The sequence below is a fragment of the Pantherophis guttatus genome, chromosome 17 (genome assembly GCF_059756535.1).
Source record: "Pantherophis guttatus breed Tessera chromosome 17, ASM5975653v1, whole genome shotgun sequence".
NCBI lineage: Eukaryota > Metazoa > Chordata > Lepidosauria > Squamata > Colubridae > Pantherophis > Pantherophis guttatus.
In genome coordinates, this window is record NC_142079.1 from 1,803,417 (window position 1) to 1,831,358 (window position 27,942).

Consider the following 27,942-nt stretch of genomic DNA (forward strand, 5'->3'; position numbering starts at 1 on the left):
AAAGAAAGAAAGAAAGAGAGAGAGGTTGGAAGGGACCTTGGAGGTCGTCTAGTCCAACCCCCTGCTCAAGCTGGAGACCCCCTGTGAGCATCCTTCCCTTGTGGATATGGCCACTCCCACTATGGACAACGGGGGAATCCAGGTGGGGTACGAGGAAGAGAGGAAAAAGAAATCCACAGCCGATGCAACGGAAGAGAAACAACCTAAGGCATTAAAGCCATTTTTGTTGAAGAAATCGTTTTCTGCATTTTAATGGCCTGTTTAAAGAGTCTTTGGGGCTGTAATTAATGTTTAATCAAAATTTAACTGAATTTAATTAGTTTTTTTTTGCTTCTTTTTATAATTTGTAAGCCTCCCAGAGTTACCTTGTAGGGGAGATGGGCAGCATAGAAATCCAATCAATCGATAAAAATAACCTAGTAAAATGGAAGGCAGATTAAAAGCAGCGACTTCTTCCTTAACCTCTTTTTCTTTTCCCCTCCTGCAGATCCTTTTCTAGACGCCATCATGAGCGACCAACTGAAATTCATTGTTGAGAAGCTCAACAAAGAGCCCTTCAAAAAGAATTTCAACTTGATCACTTTTGACTCTCTGGAATCAACGCAGCTCTTGCAGTTGCTGAGCGATGTCCTGGGCGAGATTGACCCCAAGGTACGTCAGACTTTTACCAGGACAGCAATCTCTGTTTGGAAAACAGTCCTGGTTTTTTTCCTGCATCTTACGGAGCAGGGGTGTCAAATTTGATTTCATTGAGGGCCGCATCAGGGTTGTGTTTGACCTCGGAGGGCCAGGGTGGATATGGCCGGGGTCGGCGTGGTCAGTTCAATGTCACTCGTTTCGGGGGCGCCTTTGGCAGCCCAAGTGCTCTGCCAGCGAAAATGGGCTCCGGAGCTCTGTTTTTGGCTGTGATGGCTTCCTGCAACCCTCTGCCAGCAAAAACGGAGGTCGGGAGGGATGCCTGCAGCCCTGCCGAGCTCCGTTTTCTCTTGCAGAGGCACCGTGGGCCGGTCCTTTGCTGTTTCCAGGGCGGCCCCATGGGCCAGATCTAAGCACCCTGTGGGCCGGATCCAGCCTCCAGGCCTTGGGTTTGACATACCCCTTGTTGTGACCTAGGCTTACTGAGTCATTACAATACACAATTAGTCCCAAAAAAACCTATTTTATTATAACAGCTGAAAATTACGTCCATTCCCAGCTGAGTCCCAATTAGTTGCAAAACAAGTCCTTCGGAAGAAATCCTTCAGGATAATCACCAACCTTTATCTTCTTTGACACCCTGCCAAAGGCCTTACTTGGCAAAGCCCCACAAAGTTCAGAAACAAAGAAGAGATGCCGACTGGAAACAGAGTTAGCAACGTTGCTTTCCTGCAAAAAGCCCAAGTGCCTTTGTTTCTCTTTTAAGCCTTATGGGAGGGGCCAATCATCTCCTGGCTTTACTCCCGAGTTATCCCTTTTGCTTTAGCTGCTCTTGCCTTCTGGCAGCTCTGCATGCGTGCACTAGGAACAGGCTCCTCCTGTTCCTTTGCCTCTGGGGGCTCCGGAGTCTGCGCATCACTCCCAGATGGCCCTGGCCCCATTCTGCCTCCGATGCAGAGCCCTCGCCCGGGCCTTCCCCAGACTCCAGGACTGGCCCATGTTCCTCCCCAGCCTTCTCACTGTCCAACTCCGCTGCCAGCTCCGCAGGCTGCTGGCGGACCACAACACCCCTATTACAGAGGGTTGAACTAGGTAATCCTGGGGATCTTTTTTTTCCCCCAGTTTATGATTCGATCTGATGGCTTGATCCTTTAGCCTTATCCAAGCTGGTGTCCAGATCTGGCAAAGGCTGGACTGATCAAAATTGTGGATGTTTTAACCAACTTATCTGCAGGGTGTCAGACTGTGGAGGACTGATGTACCAAAGGCAGATCTGGCTGGCTTTAGTGGTTTGGCTCGAAATGAAACCCTTTTCTTCATCTTAAAGAGACATGCCTAAGACGACTGAGATCCCGTGAATTTGACTATGCCCGTCCTCAACTCACGGAAGGGAAAATCACATCTGATTACATGACTAATGCTTTCACTTCCTGGAACTTCCATAGAACATCCCCAGGCTCTTAACATTCATTATATTGGATCCCGTTAAGCTGCACACAGTAATGTAGTTTATTTGTGTCAGTTGTAACCTCAACTGTGGTTAAACCTTTCAGCACATCGTTGACATTAGAGAAGAATTGCCGGAACACACAGCAAAACGGATGTTGACCCTGCTCGGCATTCTTAAGTACAAACCTCCAGGAGGTACCAGTGACTTGTAAGTAGTAGTATTAGTAGTAGTAGAGGTAATGTATTAAATGTGTATGCTGCCCAACTCCCAGCGACTCTGAATAGTTTACAAATTACTAAAAACATTTAAAAAAACAAAGGAAAAACACAACCCCCTTCTCAAAACACACAGTTATTATAAAATTCAGCTGTTGTTGAATGCAATAACATCATATATTTACACAAAACTTATCTCTTCTAGAGCCACTGGTTTGTTAGCTTACCTGTCACATGATATTTTGCCATTATCCCTCTTCGTTAGATAATCTTAATTTTGAAGACTGAGGAGTTGGGCGCAAGGATGGGGACAGTCATGACAATCTCAGAAAGTTTGTTTTGTATTACATGTTTCCACCTCAGCAAGTTTACGAACATATGTGGGAATCAATCACAATAAAATCAGTTGGGATTCTGCTTCCAAACTAAGACTATTGATTTGGGGATTTATTTCAGGCTGGATCGGACCGCAGCTGCATATGCTGTATTTTTTTCAGCCCCCTTTGTACATTCTGCTTAACACTAGAGGGTGCTGCTGTTTTAACGCAAAGCGCCAGTGACTTTTTTTTTTTCAAAGAGCTTACAATATAAAATGGACAGTTCATATTTAGTTGATTAATGGCAAACCAGTAGCTGCTTCTTAGTTAATTCCCTGAACTGCAGCCATGATTGTGTGGGGGAATTTGCCAGGTTTATCTGAAGAGGATGGCATTTGGCATGGTTCCAGGGCTAAATTAAATCGGGCACCTGGTGCTGTGGCCAGCTTTTACAGACAACCTCTCAGAGACAGTTGCTGAGAAAGGGAGATTTTAATTCATTTGTCTGAATAGAAACAGGGGCTGGGCCTTCACCGAGGCACAGTCTTTCAGAGCAGCTGGGGATGAAAACTGGAAGCATAGAAATTATCAGCCTTTTGGAAAATTTAGAAAAATTGGGAGACGGTTTGATTGATGAAGGGACACAGTGGCTCAGGGGCTAAGACGCTGAGCTTGTCGATCGAAAGGTCGGCAGTTCAACGGTTCGAATCCCTAGTGCCGCATAACGGGGTGAGCTCCCGTGACTTGTCCCAGCTTCTGCCAACCTAGCAGTTCGAAAGCACGTAAAAAAAGCAAGTAGAAAAATAGGGACCACCTTTGGTGGGAAGGGAACAGCGTTCCATGCGCCTTTGGTGTTGAGTCATGCCGGCCACATGACCACAGAGACGTCTTCGGACAGCGCTGGCTCTTCAGCTTTGAAACGGAGATGAGCACCGCCCCCTAGAGTCAGGAACGACTAGCACAGATGTGCGAGGGGAATCTTTACCTTTACCTTTACCTTGATTGATGAAGAATCACACAACAAACCAGTGTCTTTGAGTTTGAAAAATTGTCTGATTTAACTGACCCTCAGCCCTTTGATAGCTATGCAAGAAACTGCTAACTCTTGGCTACCGTTATTTTAAATCTTTGAATGATTTTATTCCTGTTATTGCAGGAGCACCTTCCGTCAAGGGTTGGTTACGGGGAGCAAGCCCGTCATTCACCCCGTCCTGCATTGGCTCCTTCAGAGGACCAATGAGCTGAAGAAAAGGGCCTACCTGGCCCGCTTTCTGATCAAGATCGATGTGCCAACTGAGTTCCTTCAGGACGACACGGTGGCTGATACCAACAGACAGGTAGCCTTGATCGTACATTCCTCATCCCTCCTGCAAGAAAGCCAGGCACACAAAAACATTCACTCAATGGCGGCTTGTAAGACGGGCAAATCAAAGGCAGAACATGGATAAACCTCTTTGGGTTTTTTAAATGTGTCATGCTTGATAAGTTTCCATCTGCTGAGGTGAGACCTAGGATTTTGCTCTTATTAATGTATATATTTGGTATATACATTAATACATAACAGTTATGCATTAAGGTATATATTTTATTTTGGGGGAGACTAGAAATCATGTTTCTATGTCATCTAATTGCAAAAATTTTATGTGCGCATTTGGGGTTTTTTTTTTGTGCTTTGTTCTCTAAATACAGGACAAAAATGTTTTGGGATTTAATTCATAAGGTTTGATCTCTAAAAATGGGTCATTTCAAGAGACAACATACATCTATTAATTTGTTCACCTGTCCCTGGGGGTATAACTCAAGCATGACTGTGCTGAGAATTAATGGATGATAATTCCGGCATTAAAAAATCATCTTTTTCTTTTTGGCAGTACGAAGAGCTGATGGAAGCTTTCAAAGGCTTACATAAAGAATGCGAACAGCTCAGGACCTCTGGCTTTTCAACAGCAGAAATAAGAAGGGTAAGAAAATGTTGAGATTTCTAAAGGTTTGAGATTGAGATCTGAAAATGAACATAACGTTTCTAAAAACAGGCCAAGCCTCTTTGGTCTAAATTTACATGGTCATCCAGTTCAGAAATATTTTACAAGCCCACTTGCCAATTCAGAACGACTTGGTTACCTGAAGTCGGGACAAATTGAGAACGGAAGCCCCTGAGAATGTATAAGTCATACATCTTGATGTCATTTGTTCACCTCTACAAATTCTGTAAAACGGGTGTCCAACCTTGGCAACTTTAAGACCTGGGGACTGCAACTCCCAGAATTCCACAGCTACCATGGCTGGCTGAGGAATTCTGGGAACTGAAGACCACAGGCCTTAAAGTTGCCAAGGTTGGACACCTCTGCTATAAAGTAAGACCCAATTCCTCCTTTGAGCACGGTGAGTTGATTCTAATTAACGCACCTAAAGTAACACCATTGGAATCCTGAGCTGAATTCACTGATACTTCTCTTTGTAGGGGTTTCTGATTTGCAGGGCTGAATGTTCCTTTACGCCACCGATTTGTCTCTTGTCTCACTACTAGGATATCACCGCAATGGAAGAGGAGAAGGATCAGCTGATGAAGCGAGTAGAACGGCTGAGGAAGCGGGTAAGTAGGCGGGCGTGAGACGCCCTCGCCTTCGGCTTGCGGGAATGCAAACAAGAATTAAGCTTTACAAGCTGTGAGTCTGGAGAAGGGCATCAGATGTCTCCCAGGAGGAAAAGCCAATCTTCTCCAGGCAGGGCTCCAGAACTTCGAAAGAACTTGAGCCTCATGACAGGGAGGAGACGACAGCTCCTCAAAGTCTCGAGGACAGGAAGGAAGGATGGCGCGAATCTGTGAGACACACGATCCCCGGGATGGCTTTCTCGGCTCACTCGCTTGGCTTGTCCCCTTCCTCCCAAGGTGGAGACGGTGCAGAACCATCAGCGGATGCTTGAAATGGCCAGGCAGCTTCGGGTGGAGAAAGAGCGGGAGGAAAGCCTCGCCCAGCAGAAGCAAGAGCAGAAAAACCAGGTATGGGGTCTTCCTATTCAAGATCTTTTGGGGTTTTTTTTTTTGTCCCAGAGATGCCGGCGTTCTTATTGGTTCAATACAGGTAGTCCTCAACTTACGGCGGTTCATTTAGTGACGGAAATGACAACAACGGCCCTGAAAAATGGGACTTGGGACCGCTTTTCACACCGACGACCATGGCAGCATCACATGAACAAAATTCAGATGCTTTGGCAAGGGATACATTTATGACAGCCGCTCACATGATCCCTATTTGCGACCTTCTGACAAGCAAAAGCTGATTCATTCAACAACTGTGTGATTAACTTAACAACTGTGGCAAGGAAGGTCGTAAAATGGGACAAAACTCACTTCACCTATGTTTCACTTAGCAACAGAATTTTTTGGGGGCTCAATTATGGTCGTAAGCTGAGGACTACCTGTATTCCTTTTTTTTTTTTAATTTTAATTTTTTGCTGGTCCTAAAGCTCCCCAGAATCTATATTCGTGGAGAAATCGGGGTTCACGTTAACTCCCTTCCTGCTTCCCCATAGCAGACCCGGGGGAGCAGGGCCCTTGCTTGCCAGCCAACCTTTGAGATGCCGAGACTAATCACTTGACCTCTCTAGGAAGGTTTTCTCCGCGCTGCTTCGCCAACACAATGTTAACCAGGTCCATTTAAAGAAAAGAGAAAAAGAGCTGGCACAACAGGTGGACAGTTTGTCTTGCCAAATCTGCCATTTCAATGTCCCCTGATTCCTGGGAGGGAACAGCCAGCCCTTTGTATGCGTCCTCCATCTATTTAGCCGTTCTTTCACAGAGATTTCCTCTTTGTTTGGCACGAGGCTATCTTATTTCCAAAGAATCGGGGGCAGAGGAATTAAAAAAACCAAAAACCCTGTGCTTATTTTTTTTCCCCCTCCCTCCCCAGCTTTTTCACGCAGAGCAGCGACTGCACCGAATTCAGCTTCAGCTCAAGGATATGCGTCACGCAGCAGTGGATTCAAAGCCAGAAAGTAAGTGGGAGTCTTCCCAATCCATCACACACACACACACACACACACACACACACCCCACTGTGGCTTTTGGTCTTCTGCCTAAAACATGCACTTAAAAAACACTGCACAAAAAAAGCAAAAGCTGTAATTTCCATCACCACCCCTTCTCTCTGAATTTACATTTTCAGAGTTTGACTTGGTGCAATTTCATAGCTTTCTATTTCTGTTGGTCTCGGAGAATCCTATCGCCCGGGAAGGATTAATCCTGGGTCTTTTTTTTTTTTTTTAAACCAACAACCAACAGATTGACCTGCTCAAAGACAGCCCGTTATCCTATTTTTAAAACTTTAAGCTCCGAAAGATTCCCTTTCCTCTTGCGTTCTAGCAGGCCTTGCATAGTTTAGCCCCCTGCGTAAGCGCGACTAAGATACGCTCAGGTCTTTTCCTGCTAAGAACCGATGACATCAGCTGTTGACAGAGCTGAGTAACGCTGAGTGATGGCCCGTCTCAGATTAAAGTGCTTTAGAGTCGCCTGGATTTTCAGCTGGAGTGTTTTAAGTCGTGGCTGCGGAGAGGAAGAAGGTGGGGAAAGTCTGGTGGAGGGGATCCCAATTAACCTCTTGAACTTTTTTTGCAACAGTGGAAGGACTTTGCAGTCTTCACACTTGAAGAAGGTGCTTTCTACTGGACTTTCTGGTGTTTTCTTTGAAGGCGTTTCGCTTCTCGTCCAAGAAGCTTCTTCAGCTCCATAACAACAGAAATATTGGAGTAGGTCGCAGAATTTATAAAGAAGGCACAACTAATGCAGAGCTGAAGAAGCTCCTTGGATGAGAAGTGAAACGTCCTCAGAGAAAAAAACAGAAAGTCCGGTTGCCTCTTGAAAAAAAAGCACCTTTGGGACAATCTTGACCTGGATGACAGAGAATCTCCATAAACCTTGGCAACTTTAAGCCTGGAGGACTTCAACTCCCAGAATTCTGGCTGGGGAATTCTGGTAGTTGAAGTCCTCCAGGCTTAAAGTTGCCAAGGTTGGAGACCCCTGCCATAAACAGTCTTCACACTGTTTATTTTTTTGGTAAGCTCAGACTATATACACTATGTACTGTGTTTCCTCGAAAATAAGTCCCTGTCTTATATTTTTTTGAACCCTGAAATAAGCGCTTGGCCTTAATTGCCATGCGCTCAAAAGCCCGATTGGGCTTATTATCAGGAGATACCTTATTTTGGGGGGAACGGTATATATATATATATATACATTTTGACGAGTGCAGTCACAAGCTCTAAATCTTACGTTAGGCCTCAATTCTGCTGGAGATTTTTTTTTTTTTCGTTTTTCCTGGCAAAAAACGAAAACCACCGGTGTTTATAGTATCAACAGAGCCACTTAAATCTTTGGTCCGTGTCTATGTTTGGTATCAACACAAGGATTAGAAGAATTAGGTTGAAGAATGTCAAAACCGAAAAAAAATCAACAACAGCTCCCATTTATTTTTCAGAGGGTTGACAGGAGCTTTCCGAATATCATCAACAAATGATGGTTTGACTTCTGCATTTGAAATCCAAGCGAACAGCAAGGGCCTTTTGCTCTTTTGTAGAAAGGGAGTTTCTACAAACTGTGAGGCTTCTTCCGAAGAGGAAGGAAAGTGATGGAGAACCTTTTCGGCACCAAGTGCCGACAAGGGAGCGCGCACACGAAAATGGAGGAGCTGCCCAGGGCACATGCGTGTGCGTGAAAATGAACTTCCGGTTTCAGCCAGTTACTCTCCCGGGTTTCTTTCTTTCTTTCTTTCTTTCTTTCTTTCTTTCTTTTTTATTAAACAGTTTTCTTGATTTTATATCACGGTTTTCATCTTTACAACACTTTGGTATCGGTATACATCCAATATACACACACACACACACACACATATATACACATAGATATATTCCTTTATATATGTTAATATGCATACGATGTATATTATTTACTCTCGCTATTTTTTACATTTTATAATGTATATTTTCCATTTTATCACATCTTATCAAACCATAATGTTACAGATTCTTCATCTATCTTTATAGTTGTACTTAATTCTGCTTACAGGTTCATTAATCATCTTCCCTTTCTAATTTCCTCATCTTTACATCTACTATCTAACCAGTTGTACCAAACATTCCAAATCAAATAATATTCGGTTTCTCCGAACTGCTCAAAATTTCCGCTACCGGTTCTGCAGAACCTGTTGAATTTCAGCCCTGGCCTTAAGTCTCGGGAGAGAAGCTCTCTTCGTCTTGAACTGAACGGCAGGCAATTTGATGGAGATGACTTATTCTTCCTCTCTCTGGCTTGAGCACGTTCCTTAGCGCAGCCTCACAAAAAACAGTCTGCCTCTTCCCCCCCTCCCCCCCCCATATGGGCAGATCGCTCTTTTCTTTCTTCTAAGAAGAGATGGGGGGTGGGGACCCAACTACAGATGAATACGAACTCACAGCTTTGCACACGTAACAATGCCGCTGGCAAAATGGCCCTCGAGGGATCCGAAGCCCCAGGCAGGGTCTGGCCTGAGGCACTCTACAAAGAAACGTCGGGGGGGGGGAGAGGGGGAGAGAGATTATGAAGAATAATAGAAAACCCTAAAGTGCATTTTATTTTATTTTTTTCTCCTCTAGCCTCCTTGCAAAAGTCAAGATTCTTTGAAAACTGGGGGGAAATTAGGATGGCTTTCGGTCCCGGTGGGACGTGTGTGTGTGTGTGTGTGTGTGCATGCTAATCTCACAGTCTGAAGTAGGCAGTTTTCTTAAAAAAAAAAAAGTTGTTTGTTTGTTTTTTACAAACATATCAATGCGTGAACATACATTCTATGGGTGTCATACATTCTACGGTAATTCAAATAAGATTGATACCGTGTTTCCCCGAAAATAAGACCCCGTCTTCTATTTCTTTGAACCCTGAAATAAGTGCTTGGCCTTATTTTCGGGGAGGTCTTATTATTTGGGGGCGCGTGGAGGCAACCCGAGGAAATGGCGAGGACCGGCTGCGCGTGCGTTTAAATATTGACACTGATCTAGACTGAATTTTTTTTTCTCTTCCATCTTTTATCCCTGTTCAGGAAACGGAGGGGGAAAAACTGACATCTCTTTCTACAAAAACCTATGCGCTTTTGGGGTTTCTCCAGCTGACTTTATATCTGCTAACGTGCTGTATATTTATCTCTGCCAATTGAAACACGGGGGACCTCCTTCCTTATTGGTTCCCACAGAAATTAACGCAACCGGCTGCTAAATTAGCTGGGTCTAAATTACAGTTATTACAGCCTGACGCTAAATGGCCCTTCTCCTCCCTTTGTTTAGACACATGCAGGATGTGAGGGTTTTGTTCTGCTTTGTTGTTCAGGCTTAATGAAGAGTCTAGAAGAAGAGACAAAGTTCAACACTTATTTGGTCTCCGAGAAATTTCCCAGAGAGCTGGAAACGAAGAAACAGTCGTTGCTTCTCCTGCAGAAAGTGGTGGCCGAGCCAGCCATGGGCCAATCGGATCTCAACGAGCTGGAATCCAAAGTAGGTGGGCCGGAAAATAAATAGCACTGATGAGATTACCTAGTTGGGTTGTGAAACGTCTGCAAGAAAACCACCAAGCTCAGAGTACACCAAGGTTCCCACAATCCTCCTCCTCCTCCTCCATCCACCGACTCCCCTCCCTTCTAACACTGATGATGTTACCTACTTGGGTCGCGAAACGTCTGAAAGAAAATAAGGGCAGAGAGCAGTGTAAAATTGGTTACTACCGGTTCTGTGGGCATGGCTTGGTGGAGGGGTAATGTGATAGTGGGCGTGGCCAACTTTTTTTTTCTTTTTTTTTTTTTTACTTTTAAAAGCATTTTTTCTACAACTTCTTCAGACGATCAGGCAACTCAACTGGGATCGTCAAGAGGCTTTTAAAAGTATTTTTCTACAACCTCTTCGGCCGAAGAGGTTGTAAAAAAAATGTTTTTAAAAGTTAAAAAAAAAAAAAAAGCTTCTGATGACCGCGCGGCTCAGCTGGGCATGGGAGTGGGGGGAAGGGATTTTTGCTACCAGTTCTCTGAACCACCCGCCGCCATCGGTACCGGATTGGGCGATCTGGTCCGAACTGGGAGCATTTCACCCCTGGCAGAGAGCATCAAGGGCCACACAATAATAATAACAACCCTTCCTCTTCCTAAATGACTAAAGGCCGTTCCATCCATAGAGGATAGGTGCTATTATTTTTTTTCAGGGCAGGCTCTGGACAGATGGCCTTGGGGAGCATAAGAGTGGACATATTCGGAGTCATTCCAGGCTGGCTGGGAAGCATGGGAGCTGTAACCCACTCCCTTCCGAAGGCACCAGGTTAGCCTAAGAAGGCTTAACATTCACCCTCTCTTGCAACTGTCCAGACATTGTCCACATGCCTTGAAATAGACGGCAGGGGTCATCTCAGGATAACGTCGGCCTCCCTGGAGACCCTTTTCAACATTCAGGAGCTGGAACGACCCAGCGCCCTCATTCATGAAACGCCAGAAGGTTGCAAAGTCAGTCTCCTCCCTCTGGGTTATAAATTCATGAATCAATATCCATTTCCTTATTAGCAGACGCCCCAAAGAAGCATTGCTAGTTAACGTGCTGTCAGGCTGCTTATTTTTAGTAAAAACGATCAACCTTGAGTGAGGAGCAAAGAAACCCGGTATCGGTCGAGCGTCTCTTTTCGCGGCTTGACCAGCTGAGCAGCAGGGCAGTGAGCTGGAGGGAAATCAAGAGGTTTACAAGAGAAGCGGATTTAAATTTAGATTTATAGGTGCGGGGCGGCTTATAATGCATTAAGCAATAGCCTTCATCCTTTTGTATATTTTTACAAAGTCAGCTTATTGCCCCCACAAACTGGGTCCTCATTTCACCTACCTTAGAAAGGATGGAAGGCTGAGTCAACCTTGAGCCTGGTGAGATTTGAACTTACTAATTGCAGACAGCTGGAGTTAAATTACAATGCATTAGTCTGCTGAGCTATCCAGGCTCCTATCTCGGGTTTCCTGTCCAATAAAATGCCTTTGATTTACACAGTGGCACTCAAACAAGCAGGAATGAAAGAAGAGGCTCCGTGGTGTGTCTTTATTTCAAAAGATAAATCACAGCAGGCAGGATGGGGAAACCTAGTCTTTAAAAATACGAATTGGGCTGTAAAATTGGAGACGGCCTTGAAACCAATCTCCGTCATTTAGGTAATACAATAGTTGTTGTTTAGATTTGCAGTCCCACTGCAGCTGCCACTTCGTGTATTTTCTCAACCTCGTAAAGGTAAAGGTTCCCCTCGTACATAGGTGCTAGTCGTTCCCGACTCTAGGGGGCGGTGCTCATCTCCGTTTCAAAGCCAAAGAGCCAGCGCTGTCCGAAGACGTCTCCGTGGTCATGTGGCCAGCATGACTCAACGCCAAAGGCGCACGGAACGCTGTTCCCTTCCCACCAAAGGTGGTCCCTGTTTTTCTACTTGCATTTTTTACCTGCTTTCGAACTGCTAGGTTGGCAGAAGCTGGGAGAAGTCACGGGAGGTCACCCCGTTAGGCGGCACCAGGGATTTGAACCGCTGAACTGCCCACCTTCTGATCGACAAGCTCAGCATCTTAGCCACTGAGCCACCATGTCCCTTCCTCAACTTCTAGTTTGGGCATAATAAATAATACTTCATTGTTCTCTACATATTAGCTTTTTACACTAACTGATTTTGATAGAATATAGTCAAGTTTAAGCAACGAATCCCTGCCTTTTCACCGAATTTATGTAAGCAGAGACTGAACCGCACCTGTTACGGGATTTTAGCTGGGACTCCTGACCTGAGAAAGTCATCAGACTCCGTAGCCTAACATCCCCTTCCAGCTCTAGAAGTCTGGCTTGAAATTGCTTGCTCGCCGATAAAAGCTTCAAGCGCTGAAAAGCACACAAGCGAAGTGAAAACAAGCGGTTGCCATTTGCTATTTTAAAACTCGCCCGGCGTAATTGTAGAAGGGTTCGCCCCAAAATTCCAGAAAGTGTCTTTTGGCTGTAAAACCCACCCACCCTCCCCCCACCTCATCCAAATCCATTAGTGAGAAGTTAGCCTATTTCTGGAACTGGCTTCTGTCTGCAAACCCGGTTTGCCTTTATTGCGAAAAATGTTCTTCTCGAATCTTCTGTCGTTGCAGATAAAGGAGGTCAACGCCCAAATCAATCAATTAATTGAGAAGAGGATGATGAAGTACGAACCCATCGATAGTAAATTTTCGATGTACCGGCAACAGGTGAGAAGAAATTCTTGGCAGGACGAGCGTGATTACAGGTAGCTCTCGAGTTACGATGCCAAAATTACCGTCGCTAAGCGAGACGTTTGTTAAGTGAGTTTTACCCCGTTTTAACAACTTTTCCTGACACTGTTGTTAAGTGGATCGCTGCCGTGGTTAAGCCAGTAACACGGTTGTTAAGTGAGTCTGGCTTCCCCGTGGACTTCGCTTGCCAGAAGGTCGCAGAAGAGGATCACTGACCCAGGGACGCTGCGACGGTCGTAAATATGAGTCAGTTGCCAAGTGTCTGAATTTTGATCACGTGATCATGGGGATTCTGTAATGGTAAAAAGTCTCTTTTCTTCAGTGCCATTGTAACTTCAAACGGTCACTAAACGAGCTGTCGTAAGTCGAGGACTATCTGTATTGCACACTAAAATCCCATCCACTGGGACTTGAAGCATTGCAGGTTTCTTGATAGGGCAGCCATTGTGCTGGGGAGCATCTGATGATTCCAGAACCGTTAGTCAACAATTTTTTTTTTTTTTTTTAATTTGATTTATATGCCGCCCTTCTCCGGAGACTCAGGGCGGCTTACAATGCGTTAAGCAATAGCCTTCATACTTTTGTATATATTTTATACAAAGTCAGCTTATTGCCCCCACCATCTGGGTCCTCATTTAATAGGTGGAACAAGATACAATTTTGGGCAGCGAATGTGATCCGGGGCCTTTTGTTGTTGTGAGCCTTGTGTTACAAGGCTAAGTATGCTACATAATGTGCCGGTACAAGAGACCAGTTGGCTCTTTCTATAAAGTGTTGACATCCTTCGGAGGGGCCATGCCAGGAATGCAGAACTCCTCACTTAGTCAAAAACAGGTGGCCTTCCGTGCCCAGCTCCACCAGACCCTTTCATCGACTTTACTGGAGGGCCCCGTTGTGTTTTTTTCACCCCATTTGTCACCGTGGGGCCCAGGTGAGAGAAGCAAAGGGCTTGGCTAACGCCCAGACCGAATGATTTCAGCCAGATGTTGGAAGGTGCCTTCAAAATGACCTGTTCAATGGCAAAGTCTGCCTTTTGAATGACTAAAAACACCAGGCTTGGCATTCCTAGGTGGCTCGGTGGCTAAAACGCTGAGCTTGTCGATCAGAAAGGTCGGCAGTTCGGCGGTTCGAATCCCTGGTACAGGGCTCTTGTGTGAGCAGGGGGTTGGACTAGATGTCCTCCAAGGTCCCTTCCAACTCCGTTACTGTTACTACGATATTTTAGTTGTAATATGTAGTTCTGCCTTGAACATTATTTGTCCTTGTGTTAGACGTTACATATCAGTGGGCTCTATAGAAAAACTGGCCCACTTGAGTTTTTGTAGACCAACATGACCTAAACCACACGAAATCCACAAGTCTTAAGAGTTGCCATCCCTGATTTAAATGATAACTTGCAATGTGTCTAACATAATGTTTCCCAGGCAACTTTTAAGATGTGTGGACTTCAACTCCCAGAATTCCCCGTCCATCATGGGTGGACTTCAGTTCCCAGAATTCCCCGTCCATCATGGGTGGACTTCAGTTCCCAGAATTCCCTGTCCATCATGGGTGGACTTCAACTCCCTAAAGCTACTGAGGTTGGCGTGTCAGCTCTTTTCCTGGCATCGTCCACTTTTGACGCCCTAATACTAACCAGTCTGAGAATCCTCACAGGCCTCCATCATCTCGCGGAAGAAAACCGCCAAGGCGGAGGAACTTCAGACCGCCAAGGAAGAGATCACCACCTTGGAGAGACAAATGATACAGAAGTCGAGTCAGGCTCGGGAACTGGACGGGACAGAAGTCTTGAAGGGCGATGAGGTAAGGAAACGGCCATTTTGCCTGCAAAACTGCGTTGGGGTTCCCAAGATGGCTTCCCTTGTTAATCTGGAAGAATTCTGAGTTGAGGATTTATTCCAGAAACCTGGCCTCGGTGGCTCTCCTTTTTAAGTAGTAGATTTGTTCCCAGCAAATCGTTTGTAAGGAGCAAAACCCCAGGAAGGCTCTGTGCTTTGTGACCCTGGTGCCAGCAGTGATTATACTACACAACAGCAACATGTCCTGTCACAGAGGCCAAAGATCTTATCTGTTGCGTGTCCGCGAGGTTTTAAGTACCTCACAAACAATTTCATGTTGTCAACACGTCTGATGGGAACGATGGGTTGAGTAGTTAAAATGTGAAGATAAAGTAGAGCACCCACCGAACGGAAATGGAGAATTAGGTAGTTGTTGAGTTTATGACTGGGCTCCTATATGGAATGAAGAAAAGATGAACACCAGTAGACCTGTGTGAACAACTTGCAGGTTCAGATCACACAACAGCTGTTGATTCTCAGTCATGGCCCCTTTTGAAGCCTTCTACGTGTCTTCTCCACCTTTTCGATCGTAGTCCCATCCAAGAACAGGGCTGCCTAGGAGAGTCACCAATGTCTGAATAACGCTATCTATTTCAGGCTTCATCTTACATTGTTGTATGTTTAAACCATCCTCCTGCTCTCTCTTTCTACCCAGCGGGCGGTTTTTAATCTCCTGACCTTAACAAAGGTACTTGAGAGCAAAGAACCTCACGGTTGAATTTGTCCCTGGTTTTTGATTCAGCACAATTCGATTCCAGCCTCCAAGTATTCTTAGTTTTCTTATGCATCTTAAAAACTCCGAGCCGCAGAGATTTTCAAGGAATCAAGGATGCTGAACGAGCGAGTTCGCATCCTTAAGTCAGGATGTGAATTTAAGTCAGGATGTGAATGTTCCCTTGGTGGCTTCTGGACTTCCCTGGAATTCCTTGCCAGAAAGCTGGAAAATGCCAGCTTAAAGACCCCGCTTGTTTTGAGATACCCCATCCTTGTCTCTTCGCAGAAGGGGTGCCCAATCTGGACCCGGCTTTAATAGAATTCTTTCTTGGACAAGCGTGATTGGACACACAAGGAATTTGTCTTCGGTGCATAAGCTCTCAGTGTACATAAAAACTACGTTAATCAAGAATCATAAGACACAACACGTAGTGATAGTCATAGGATACTAAAGCAATCAAATCATACTAGGAAACTAAATAAAACAATATAAATCATAAAAATACAAGCAACAAGCTTATAGTCATAAGTAGGAGGAGATAGGTAATAGGAAGGATGAGAATAATAATAGCGATACAGTCTTAGTAATAGTTTGACAGTGTTGTGGGAATGAGTTGTTTAGCAGAGGGATGGCATGCAGGAAAAACTGTCCTTGTGTCTAATTGTTCTGGTGTGCAGTGCTCTATAACGTTGTTTAATACTTTAGACATGAAGTTAGAGCCCTTAATGATTTGTGATGAGACCTCAGTTGCTTCCAGCCTGCACCCCTGCAGGGGTTTGAGTTACTGGTATCCCCTTATGGCCTGTGTCTCACACTAAGTTTGGTGTCCCAATGAATCAAGGCCTTCCCTGCCTGGACGTCTTCTGCATGCCAGCCATTGTATCCTCGGCCGAGGTCTTAACACCTCCTCCCCAGAAAGGTCAGCTCAGGCTTATGGTTTTCCCCCCTGATGAGGGGGAGCAAGGGAAGCTCAGCCTTTGTGCAAACAGAGGAGAATAGTGGGTGGATTTATTTAATAGTTTTTTTTTTTCATTTTTTAAGGGGGAAACGGGGGAAGATGTTCAAGAGGCTAAAGTGGCCTCTTGTGGAAGGGACGACATCGTTAAAAGAAAAATCCAGGCCAGGCTGGGCAGCTTCTTCCTGCAGCTATCAAACCGTAAAAATTAGGGCATTGCATGCCTGCACGAGAGAGAAGGAGAGATGGTTCAGTTACGAGGGATGTTAGGTAAACCGGGGATAATTTTAGCTCTTCTTCATGGTACATTGTACTCTTTGCAGTTGAATACCAGTTCTAGGGAGCTGGGATTCCTGGTAAGCTGATTATTTTTCTTCTACTAGGTTGGTCATTTATTTCATAGATCTTTATCCCGCCTTTATAAGTAACTCAAGGTGGCGAACATACATAATACTCCTTCCTTCTCCTATTTTCCTACAACAATTCTGTCAGGTAGGTTGGGCTGAGAGGGAGGAACTAGTCCATAATCACCCAGCCAGCTTCCATGCCTAGAGTGGGACTAGAACTCACCGTCTCCTAACGATCGGCCCCAAATCACCCAGCCAGCTTTCGCACCTAAGGCAGGACTAGAACTCACTGTCTCTTGGTGATTGGCTCAAAGTCACCCAGGTGGCTTTCATGGCTAAGACAGGACTAGAACTCACCGTCTCCTGGTGATTGGCTCAAAGTCACCCAGGTGGCTTTCATGGCTAAGACAGGACTAGAACTCACTGTCTCTTGGTGATTGGCCATCATTGTGAAGGATAAAAGAATGGACCAGCAAACTCAGTCAAAAGAGCCTTAGACAAGGGAGGCAGGAGGGGACCTTCGACATTTGCATCTGTCTTTTGTCCTTTCTTTGGTATCTTTGCTAGCCAAAAGTTAGGGAGGAGAGAAAATGTGCAGAATAGACTTTTGGATCACTCTAAAAACCGAAGAAGGAGCCGCATTGTAAGCCACCTGAGCATGTTCTGCTACCACAACGGCAAGCTGGCTTGGTGCCATATTTTGTAAAAAGAAGATTTGTATTTCAGGCCCGTCTGGCCTGAAATCAGTTGAAAACTCAAGCACTCCGAAGCCAAATGCTTCCCAGGTGTTTCTGTTTGTTCAGAAGTGGGGTCTCCGAGAAGACCTCCAGCTAAATTGAGAGCGAAGTCTTTAAAATCGGGCAAACTCCATGCCAGCAAAGAGGCAGAATGAGCTATGAAGAGTGAGCTATTACTATTAAGAATTACCTGCCTGGCCCGTCTAAACAGCACATCCCATTTTTTCTTCCACCAGAGTTCGTAGTCATCTTTGCCACAGGGGCTTGGATTCAGGCACATGGGTATGAGTGTGCTTTTCTGGTTGCCTTCCCCTTTCCTCCTTTCTGGTGGACATTGAGGGGGCTTATCCCCCATCCCCGAGAACAGAAGGGACCCCTAAAGTGACATTCCCCTTGAGCGATCTGAGCCTCGTTGGAGTGGGGGGGGGGCTCGAGTGAGCAATTGGTCCAGAGCTTGTCACGGCCAGCAATTTGTTCAGACGAAATTCTCTTTAATTGCCTGCCGAGCCCTTATTACATTAATTGGATGGGCAGTAAAACAGCTCCACGTTTTTTTCCGGCTGCGGCTTCTGCAAACTTTTATTTGAGGGCTTCCCGCTGAGATAATGAAGGAGCTTCTCTTTTCATCTCCTTGAAATGGCGGTTGGGAGTTTAATTTTTGTCTTCTTGGTTTGTTGCTGCTGTTGTTGTTTTTTTACTTCTCTCTTTCTCTCCCAGAGTTGGGGAGAAGGGGGGGGGGAAACTAAAACAAGTGTTAATTCTCTGGTTTTATTTACCTCTTTCAACAAGCAAGAAGGCTGAAAGGGAGAATTGCTTTACACAGCTCCATGACAGAGAGGGATGGAAACCTGGTTTTATGCACCTTGGGGAGGTTGCAGGAAAAAAATGCTTTTAAAAGCCTCTGACGATCAGGCAACTCAGCTGGGATCGTCAGAGGCTTTTAAAGGCATTTTTTTTTTCCTACAACTTCTTCGGCTGAACAGGTTGTAGAAAAAATGCTCAGCTGACGATCCCAGCTGAGCCGCGCGATCATCAGAGGCTTTTTTTTTTACTTTTAAAAGCATTTTTTAAAAGGTTGTACAAAAAATGCTTTTAAAAGTTAAAAAAAAAAAGCCTCTGATGAGGTGGGCGGGATAAATGAGTGGCAACCGGGCGAGGGATCGGTTCGGGGGCGTGGCCAGCCAATGTTATTATTCTCCGAACTACTGCAAATTTTTACTACCGGTTCTTGCGAACCGGGAGCAACCCACCATTGAACCGGGCAGAGAACCCCTTGCTAAAATGTTTGAAGCCCACCCCTCATTGGCACCCTGCCATTCCCCAACTTAAATGCGAACAAGCCTAATTTTCCTTCAGCCCCGTTGCTTTGCTTTGCCAAATTGTGCAGCTACCTTGCGACCTTCCCGGGCATTGGTGGTGCGGGCAGCAAAGACAGTTGTTCTTCGAGCAGTCAGGACCTCGGGCTTTTTAAAACACGAGACGGTTTAAATCTGGCTTTGCTCTCCGGCTGAAACGTTTTGCAGCTTTGGGTTTAAAAATAGTTGCAGGAGCCCAGGGAAGTAGAGGAGACCTTGGCAAAAGATGGCAGATGAACTGGCACGATTTTAAGATGGGCTCTTTGCCCGGGAGACCTTTTTATAGCGCGTAAAGTTTTTGGCGGGTGGGGGGGTCCTCACAGAGGGTTCGTCTCGGATTGTAAGAATTTATTCTTCAAATGGGATGCTATGTTTTACGCTGTGCGCCCCAACTCTGTTTTCTTTTTAAATAACGTTTTCAAAGTTTTCATCAATTTAAGGCAACGTTGAAAAGCCGAACAAAGAAATGCAAAGCTTTTGGTGTGTGTGCATATATATATATATATATATAGAACACTCGAACATATCTAAATGGTGATCTTTTAAAGGTGAGTTTTCTATTTCTACCCAAGACAGCCTGATTTCTTGATTCCACTCTCTTTTGAAAGAGAAGGAAAAGGTTATTTAAATATTCTGTCCTAAGGACCTGAGCTGGACCGAGCATCTTTGCACAGCCACGGATTGTGATCCTTCTCGTTTCAGTTCAAGCGGTACGTTAACAAGCTTCGAAGCAAAAACACTCTTTACAAGAAGAAGCGCCTGGAAATAGCTGAGATCACGGCCGAGTACGGCATCCTGCAGCGGACGGAAGAACTTCTGAAACAACGGCACGAAGACATCCAGCAGCAATTGGTAACTCTCCCTCCCGTCCCGTAAAGCCAGGACTGCCCGGGGTTTTGATGGCAATGTCAACGGGAGATCCCAAGCCCATCTTAAATTCCAGGAAGGATCCCAGGGAGGCCTGGCAAGGGACACGAAGAACGACAAAATCGTTAGCTGGGTTTACGTAACGTGGCTTGCTTGGTGCGTGCGTGGTGGAAATTCAGCCAGTTGTGGCTTAGTTAACAATTGGGAGTCAAACAAACCATGGTCCAGCTTGCGTCAATCCAGTTAATATGTCAAGGGCCGGAACTTAATTGCATACAACATGGCATTGCACAGCCAAACGGCCATTTCTGCGATTATATTCTTCTTGAGAAATCAGCGAGGGTTTGTAGTTTGGTCCAGTGTTTATCTTTTAGAGCAGGGGTATCTTCACCTTCCTAGCTTTTAAGACCTGTGGACTTCAACTCCCAGAATTCCCCAGCCAACCCTGCAATGCATGCCCACGAAGATAAGATTCCCCCCCCCCTCCTTTGACACTCTTTTGCAAGGCCCCGTTGGTTTGGCTAACGGGCCTGGAGGCCCCAGAGAGGGATGAACCCCCTCCCCCCCCTCAAGTGGCTTATTTAATTCTCTTAATTGTTATCATGAGGCGGGGCAGGAATTAGCGCTTTTTATTGTTTTTTTATATTGGGGTTTTTTCATCTATGTAAGCCGCGGGGAGTCCCTAAGACTGAATTGGGCGGCCACATACGTTTTGAGCTGGAACCCTGCAACTTCTGAAGGACCCCTGGAGCCTGATCCCTCCGGAAAGTCCTGTTTCTCTTCTTTGTTCCCCCAGCAAGCCATCGAAGACAAGAAAGGGATCTCCGGCTACAGCTACACCCAGGAGGAGCTGGAGAGGGTGTCGGCCGTCAAGAGCGAAATGGATGACATGAAAGGCCGGACTCTGGACAACATGTCTGACATGGTACTGTCCAGAGAGGCTTCACAAAGGGAGGGTGTAGAACGAGCTCCTCCTAACCCTGACCCCACCCTCTGCCACCCGTTACACCTAGGATGCTGCAAAGGGGCTCCCTTCTAAATATGGCAGGTCCTTCCTCGTCTACTTCGGCTCCCATTCAGCAGGCTCGCTCACAGCACCGCCTTCCTTCCCCACAGGTGAAAAAACTGAACACCTTGGTAGCCGATAAAAAGTCAAGCTTGGCCCCAATCATCAAAGACCTCAGGCAGCTGCGACAGAGGTGCCAGGTGAGTGCAGGCAATGCTTGGAAGATGAGGCTGGCACGCCCCCACTTGTTCTGACCTAGGCTTCCCCAAACAGCACGAAGAGGAATCCTGGTCCCGACAAAATTGGTGGGTAGCAATTTATTGTAACAAGCATCAAGGAAGCCAGGAATCTTTCCCACAAGCTGATGCCTTATCCTGCACAGCAAGACTCAAGGGTCTCTTGAATTTAGGTAGGTGGGCTTGGGCTGCCAAGGGCCACCTGTTGTATCCACACACCAGAGATGGGTTTCAGCAGGTTCTGATCAATTCTGGAGAACCGGTAGTAAAAATTCTGACTGGCCCCACCCACATCTATTCTCTGCCTCCCAAGTCCTAGCTGATCGGGAGGAAATGGGGATTTTGCAGTCTCCTTCCCCTGCCACGCCCACCAAGGTATGCCATGCCCACCAAGCCACACCCACCGAGCCGGTAGTAAAAAAATTTGAAACCCACCACTGCCACACACCCTTTTTTTCCTCCTCCCCAGGAATTAACCCAAGAATCTGAAGAGAAAAAATCTCAGTACGACAGTTGTGCCGCTGGTTTGGAAAGCAAGCGTTCCTCCTTGGAGCAGGTAGGCAAGCAGGAGAGAGGTGGGGGAGAGTCTCTTTCTTCAATCTTCAAAATCTCCCTTCTCTCCCATCAGGAGGTGAAGAGCCTTCGGGAGGAGTGTTTACAGGAAGAAAGCAGCTATCATCAGGTCAACTGCATGAAAATGGTATGTTGGTGAAAGAAACTAAAAAATTTTTTTTCAGACAGGAAGGAGGACTGTTCGAGATCTAAATCCAGATTTTTTTTTGTTTTGTTTTGTTTTTTTAGATTTCCGAAGCACAGCTGCAACGGGTCAAAGACGAGGTGAAAATGTACGTTTCTTCGGATCAACAGGAAAGAAAGAAGGCAGTCAGGTATAGAGTCCCCTGGAGCGGGCAGGGGGTTGGATTAGATGACCTCTGGGGTGCATCCCTGCCCTATGATTCTACGTTCAGTAGGGGAAGAAGGCTGCAGCCCAAGGAATCTGCAGTAAGCGGAATTTGGGTGACAAGGCCCCCAGATGTGGTGGTATTCCCCCTTCCACGCTTCTGTCCCCGCTGACACGCAGGCCGTGGGTTTACGTCCTGACATCACGGGATATGCTTTCTCGCACGCGCCTTGCGTGGGGGACGCCCGTGGCCACCGCAGCTGCAAAATACCGCTTGTGCCACTGAGTTCCCTCTCCGAGCTCTCCGTTTATGGTGCTTCAATGGAAGGGCAGCCAGGGACAAGGAGCAGATTACATCTCCAAATATTTGCAGAGGATTTTATTATCTGTCTGAAGGGAGGAAAAGAAGCTGAGATCAAGGAGGAGAAAGAGGCCAACACTGAGCAAAAGGGGAGTTGGGGGCAGAGAACTTCCTGCCTGGATGAGTTCCTGTGTCTGGGTCAGCTTAGCGATTTGTATGTTTTGTTTAGGATTTCACATGGCGTGTAGCCATATCAAGTATTTTAGAGCAGCATTTTGCAATCTGGGCCACTTGAAGACATGTGGACTTCAGCTCCCAGAATTCCCCTAATGCTGGCTGGAGAATTCTGGGAGTTGAAGTCCACGCATCTTCAGGTACCCCAGGGTTGACAAACGCTGCTTTAGAGTAATTGCTTTGTAGACTTTTGAAGGAAAACTTTGTCCAGGTAGCAATAGCACTTATATACTGCTTCATAGTGTTTTTTACAGCCCTCTCTAAGCAGTTTACAGCGTCAGCCTCTTGCAAACCCCAACAATCTGGGTCCTCATTTTACCCACCTCGGAAGGACGGAAGGCTGAGTCAACTTTGAGCCTGGTGAGATTTGAACTGCCGAACTGCAGTTAACAGTCAGCTGAAGTAGCCTGCAGTACTGCACTCTAACCACTGCGCCACCTCGGCTCAGGGTATCTGAGGATAACTTTCTAACATTCTCTGAGTCGGGAGGAAGAGGCAGAACTTTGTTTCTGGAAGTCCAAACTGACCACGGTGCTCCTCAACCCGCTCTCTTGGCCCAGTTCTACCCCAGGTTTGAAACTGGGAGAAGCGCTTCCCTGTAGCGAGGGATTCCGCATTTCACATACCTGCCGTGTTCAGCTGTAGCGTTCTTGCATTTCTGTGAAATTTACCACCCCGTTAATGAAGGCCTTCCTACTAGGGCCGAGCGAGCGAGCCCCCTCCCCCCAAAAAATGCCCAAACCATCCGACTTCTCTTCGTCAGAAGGTTTGGACAAGCCAACCACCTGCGCGGGCCAGCAAATGAGTTTCTCCAAATCCTTCGGTAAGCCCTGGAATGGAAGCCGCATTCCGACAACCCATAAACATCGGGCCCCCGAAGTTGGGAACCAGAAGTTCCTTCGTCCTCCTGATCCCTTCCCCATCTCTGTTCCATGGAGTCAGCCGTCAGGAATGCAAAAAAGTTAATTTGGCTCTCTAAAAATAGCCGTTCACTTTCAAAATTAAGCGGCATTCTTTCCAAGCATCGTTTAAATAGCCAAGAAAAGAAAACAAATCTGGTTTCAGGAGCCGGCCTTTTTTTAAATTAAAAAAAAAAAAAAAAAAAAAGCAGAAAAACAAACAGATCTGCGAATCCTGGGAGAGATCCTAAGGTAATGGCCTGGAAGGTAAGGACGTCCTGTTGCCAAAAGAAGCAAAGAGAAGATCCTGACCTCCGAGTGGAAAATGTGTTCCTGACGCAAATATCTCTTCTCCCATCGGAAAATGATGTTTGGGGACGGGGGGGTGGACAGTCTGGAAAATGAGAACGGAGTGAAGGTCTAAATGTCTTGGTAGTAGAAGGGAGAGAAAGTAGGTCACCTGTCAGGTACGAAGGATCAGGCCCACAAACGCGAAGGTCCAGTTAAACTGATTTATTGCTATGAATGGCTGTGCAGAGGAATCTTCTCAGCACCTGTTAGGAGTTAGAGGAGGTTCCACGGAATTCAAGGGGAGTTGGATTTCGTTCACTTATGGCTACGTGGGGATTCTAGTCTAATTCCTCTTTTCACTCCGCCCCCCACCCCAGAGTCTGCCACTCCTTACCCTACATCACTTCATTTCTTGCTATATGAGAAAGTTACTTATGTATTTGTGTCCCACCTTTACAAGGTTGACTCAACCTTCAACCCTTCCGAGGTGGGTAAAATGAGGACCCAAATTGTTGGAGGGCAATGTGCTGATTCTGTAAACCGCTTAGAGAGGGCTGGAAAGCACTGGAAAGCGGTATGTAAGTCTAAGTGCTATTGCTATTATATTTTAATAAATGACTCCAGGCGATGAGCACACCTAATCCTCATCCCTCCCTCCCTCCTCTTTTCCCCCCAACCACAATCCTCTGAGGTGGGTTGGGCTGAGAGAGTAGGACTGGCCCAAAGCCACCCAGCTGGCTTTCATACCTAAGGTGGGACTAGAACTCGCCGTCTCCTGGTGATTGGCCCAAGGTCACCCAGCTTGCTTATGCCTTATTTACACCTCTTATATAGTCTTCACCAGCACCATGGCTTCAGAGGTTTGATGGGAGGAGAAGGGAAACCCTGGGGCTTCTTTCTTCTTCCTTGCAACTCCCTTGGAGATCCTTTTCTAGGAAGGCAGCGAGTTTTCAGCCGAGTTGCTGAGAAAAAAAAGAGGTTCAAAGAGACTTCCCCACATCCTTCCTGCACTTTCTGGCTTCCCACGACAGGAAATCAGGGATCTGCCCCCTACCTTAGCAGAGTGGGGAGAGGATGGTGGGGAAAACGCCTGGGTTCTCCGTAGTTCCAAGGACTGTGTTGTTGTTAGCCTGTGAGTTGCCCCATGTAACCTATCTTAAGGAGCTTCTTGTCAGACAACACACCCGAAGTACTTCCAAACATCCTAAAATTGCGATGTAACTCTTGTTCTTCAATGGCTTGTTTTCCGTAGGGATCAGTATTCCAAGATGATCACAGAACAAGAGAACCTTGGAAAGGTAGGAGTGGATGAACGTTATTGATTTCTCTTTTAGACCAAGAGCGTCCAGCCTTGGCCACTCTAGGACATGTGGACTTCAACTCCCAGAATTCCCCAGCCAGAATTATGGACTTCAACTCCCAGAATTCCCCAGCCAGCATCACCAGGAGTTGAGGTCCACAAGTCTTAAAATGACCAAGGTTGGACACCCCTGATTTATACACTGCCTAGTAGGCACAGCTCCTAAAAACCGTTCGGATTTAGACGCAGAGAAGTTGCCTTCTTAAAATAAACTACACAAACAGTTGCGAAGTCAGCTTCCTACAGATACTGCCTGAGCTAATGGACTATCGCTTCCAAAAGGCATCTTCGGCAGAAACCTCCGAAAGAAGGCCTCGTTTTGCCAGATCAGTGGTGCACACAGCAGTTGGCCGCAGATAAACACGGTATTTAGTGGCGCGCCGTCCTATTTTTACAAAAAGGACCTGCCATCCGTTTTCTATCCCTTTCTTGGCAGTTGGCTTTGGAGCAGCATGTAGAAAGAATTAATTTTTCAAACCAACTGTCTTTGATGTTCTTACAAACCGGTCACGTACATGTTGCTTTTCTTCCCAAGGAGATCTGTCTTTGTGACTTTTAAGACAGTCTCAAGTTTCCAAAATATGATTTTAATCCGCTATTCAAACTTGAGCTGAGGCCTTATCTAAACTTTTTCTGATGTTGTTTAATGCAATCAGCTAAACATTTTTTTAAAAAAAAATGATAAACAAGAAAGGAAAGCCAAAAAGAATAAAAGAATGAAGATTTATTTGGAAGTCCTCATATACTTTAAACTCTGCTTTGGCTCTGGAGTTGAAGTAGTATTACATTTTGAAGCAACATAGTTAGCTGCCGAAAACCTCTGAATGGAGGTAGTTGGGGACAGTAAGTAAATAAACCAACGGATCAGGACCCTTCCCTGAGTGGTGTGGTGGCCTAGAGGTGGAGCTCTCACCTCACAATCAGGAGGTTGTGAGTTTGATCCTAGGTAGAGGCAGATATTTCTCTCTCTGGGCACACTGAAAATATATCTGCTGAACAAAACTCCGTACTGGCGACAGGAAAGGCATCAGGCCAGTAAACATTCAGCTCCATTCAGTTGCCCAGACTCAAACCCACAAGGGATTATGGGGTCGTTAAAAGAAGATAATCATCAGGACCCCTCCCTAGACAGCATCTCTCTTTCTCTCTTTTTCTCTTTTTTTTTAATATCAGAAACTGCGTGAGAAGCAGAAATCTGTCCGGGAAAGTCATGGCCCCAACCTGAAGCAAGTCAAAATGTGGCGAGATCTCCAGCTTCTGATGGAGTGCAAAAGAGAATGTTTTCTCAAGCAACAGAACCCGGCCTCGGTGGGCCAAGTCATTCAGGAAGACGGAGAAGACCGCCTGGTCTTGTGAACGCAACTTGGCCGACATCTAGGTCATCCCGAAAGAGCCATTCTTCCTCCAGCAAATCTGTGGCGAATGTTGGCCGGGCTTTACGATGGTTTCGATGCAAATGATGAGATTTGCCGTGCTTCAGGAGTTTACCTAAAAAGTTCTTAGCTAGAACAGGGTTGGGGTAGGTGGGCTTCATTTGTTCCTTCTTAGAAGGAGTGGGGGGAAAATTCTTTTATTCTGCTGATGCATGGACCAGCCTTCCCTCGGTCAAAAGTCAGTCAAGGGATTAAAGTATTGAGAAGGTGGCGCAGATGCAATTCTGTTCAAATTTAAGAGTCATTCCAAAGAAGGAGGGAGACAAAAAAATCAGGATTAGGATAGTTTTGATCTACATCTGGGGTTGTAGATGACGCGACACCAAGCCAGGTTCAAGTCACACAGGTCCTCACCAACTCAGGAACATCATTTTCATCCTTTTGGCCCAAAACCAACGTTCTTAAAATTCCCTTCCACAATTCCAGTAACCAAGTCGAGGAAGGACTTTTGAATTTTTTGAAGGAAAAAAAAAAAACGCACAGACTACAAGGACGTTGTGGCCCAAGTTTCCTGTAGCCCACAGATGTGTAAACCCCGATGAGGGCCTTGATTCCTCCTTGGAGCTGCCCCCGTGGACCCACCTGATTGCCGAAAGACCAAAACGCAGGAGGGACAATTTCCTTAATTCTCCTGGATCCAAACCCAAAGCTTCAGCACCGTAGAACCTGAAGTTCCTCGGCCTTTTCTCATTCGCTTGACTTTTAGCGAGCCCACTTCCAAATGTTTATTTTTGTGTTGATTTTTTTTTTTAAAGATTCCCTTCTCGGGCTTCTATTCTGTCGCCGACTTCCTGGTGGCATTCCGCATGCATGCCCTGTCTCTCTTCAAACTGGCTGAACCTTGTTTGTCCTTAGCCTGGAAGACAATAAAGTTATTTGTAGCGTGTTTCTTTCCACGTTGTCTCTGGGTGTTCATTGAATCGAATCCCTGCTCCGGGGAAATGAGACGTTTTCTTTTCTGCCAAGGACTCATAAAACTGGTCTTGCTGAGGAACGTGGATGAATCACACATGTGCATTTGCAATTTTTTTAGGTGCACCTTTGAAGGAAGAATAGCGCAGTTATGCCTAAATAAATGAAACGTGAAAAACAGGCTTCGAGAGACGGATTCGGATCTTACCCATGCTTAAGGTCATGAACACGACTGGGCAAATTCTATCCTCCAATCTTAATTTCCTCCTCTTCTTTTTTTTTTTTAGTCAAGTTATTTTTAATTTAAGTATTTTGAATATAGTGTATTGTCCAGGCATTCTATTTTACAGAAGAAAAAAATAAAAAATAATAGCTATACTGATACCGTGTTTCCCTGAAAATAAGACCCTGTCTTATATTTTTTTGAACCCCGAAATAAGCGCTTGGCCTTATTTTTGGGGAGGTCTTATTATTTTGGGGCGCTTGGAGGAAACCAGAGGAAATGGTAGGGACCAGCTGTACATGCGTTTAAATATTTTCAGGGAGGGCTTATTTTAGTGCATGCGCTCAAATGACCATTTGGGCTTATTATCAGGGGATGTCTTATTTTAGGGGAAACGGTAGTAATAATAATATACATAATGATTCTAATGATATTTATAATTATAT

General features: G+C 45.7%; 1 protein-coding gene across 1 annotated transcript; it reads left to right on the top strand.

Moving 5' to 3' along the window:
- Window positions 1–490: 490 nt before the first annotated feature.
- On the top strand, window positions 491–27,257 carry IFT81 (intraflagellar transport 81). Its single transcript, XM_087880373.1, has 18 exons — window positions 491–651; window positions 2,190–2,293; window positions 3,775–3,955; window positions 4,490–4,579; window positions 5,146–5,211; window positions 5,509–5,619; window positions 6,530–6,614; window positions 9,970–10,133; window positions 12,767–12,862; window positions 14,543–14,689; window positions 19,536–19,685; window positions 20,497–20,625; window positions 20,817–20,906; window positions 21,412–21,498; window positions 21,571–21,642; window positions 21,744–21,829; window positions 24,821–24,866; window positions 26,102–27,257. Exons 1-18 carry the CDS (start codon window positions 508–510, stop codon window positions 26,282–26,284), a joined length of 2,031 nt encoding a protein of 676 aa, XP_087736499.1. The 5' UTR covers window positions 491–507; the 3' UTR covers window positions 26,285–27,257.
- The last annotated feature ends 685 nt before the right edge of the window (window positions 27,258–27,942 follow it).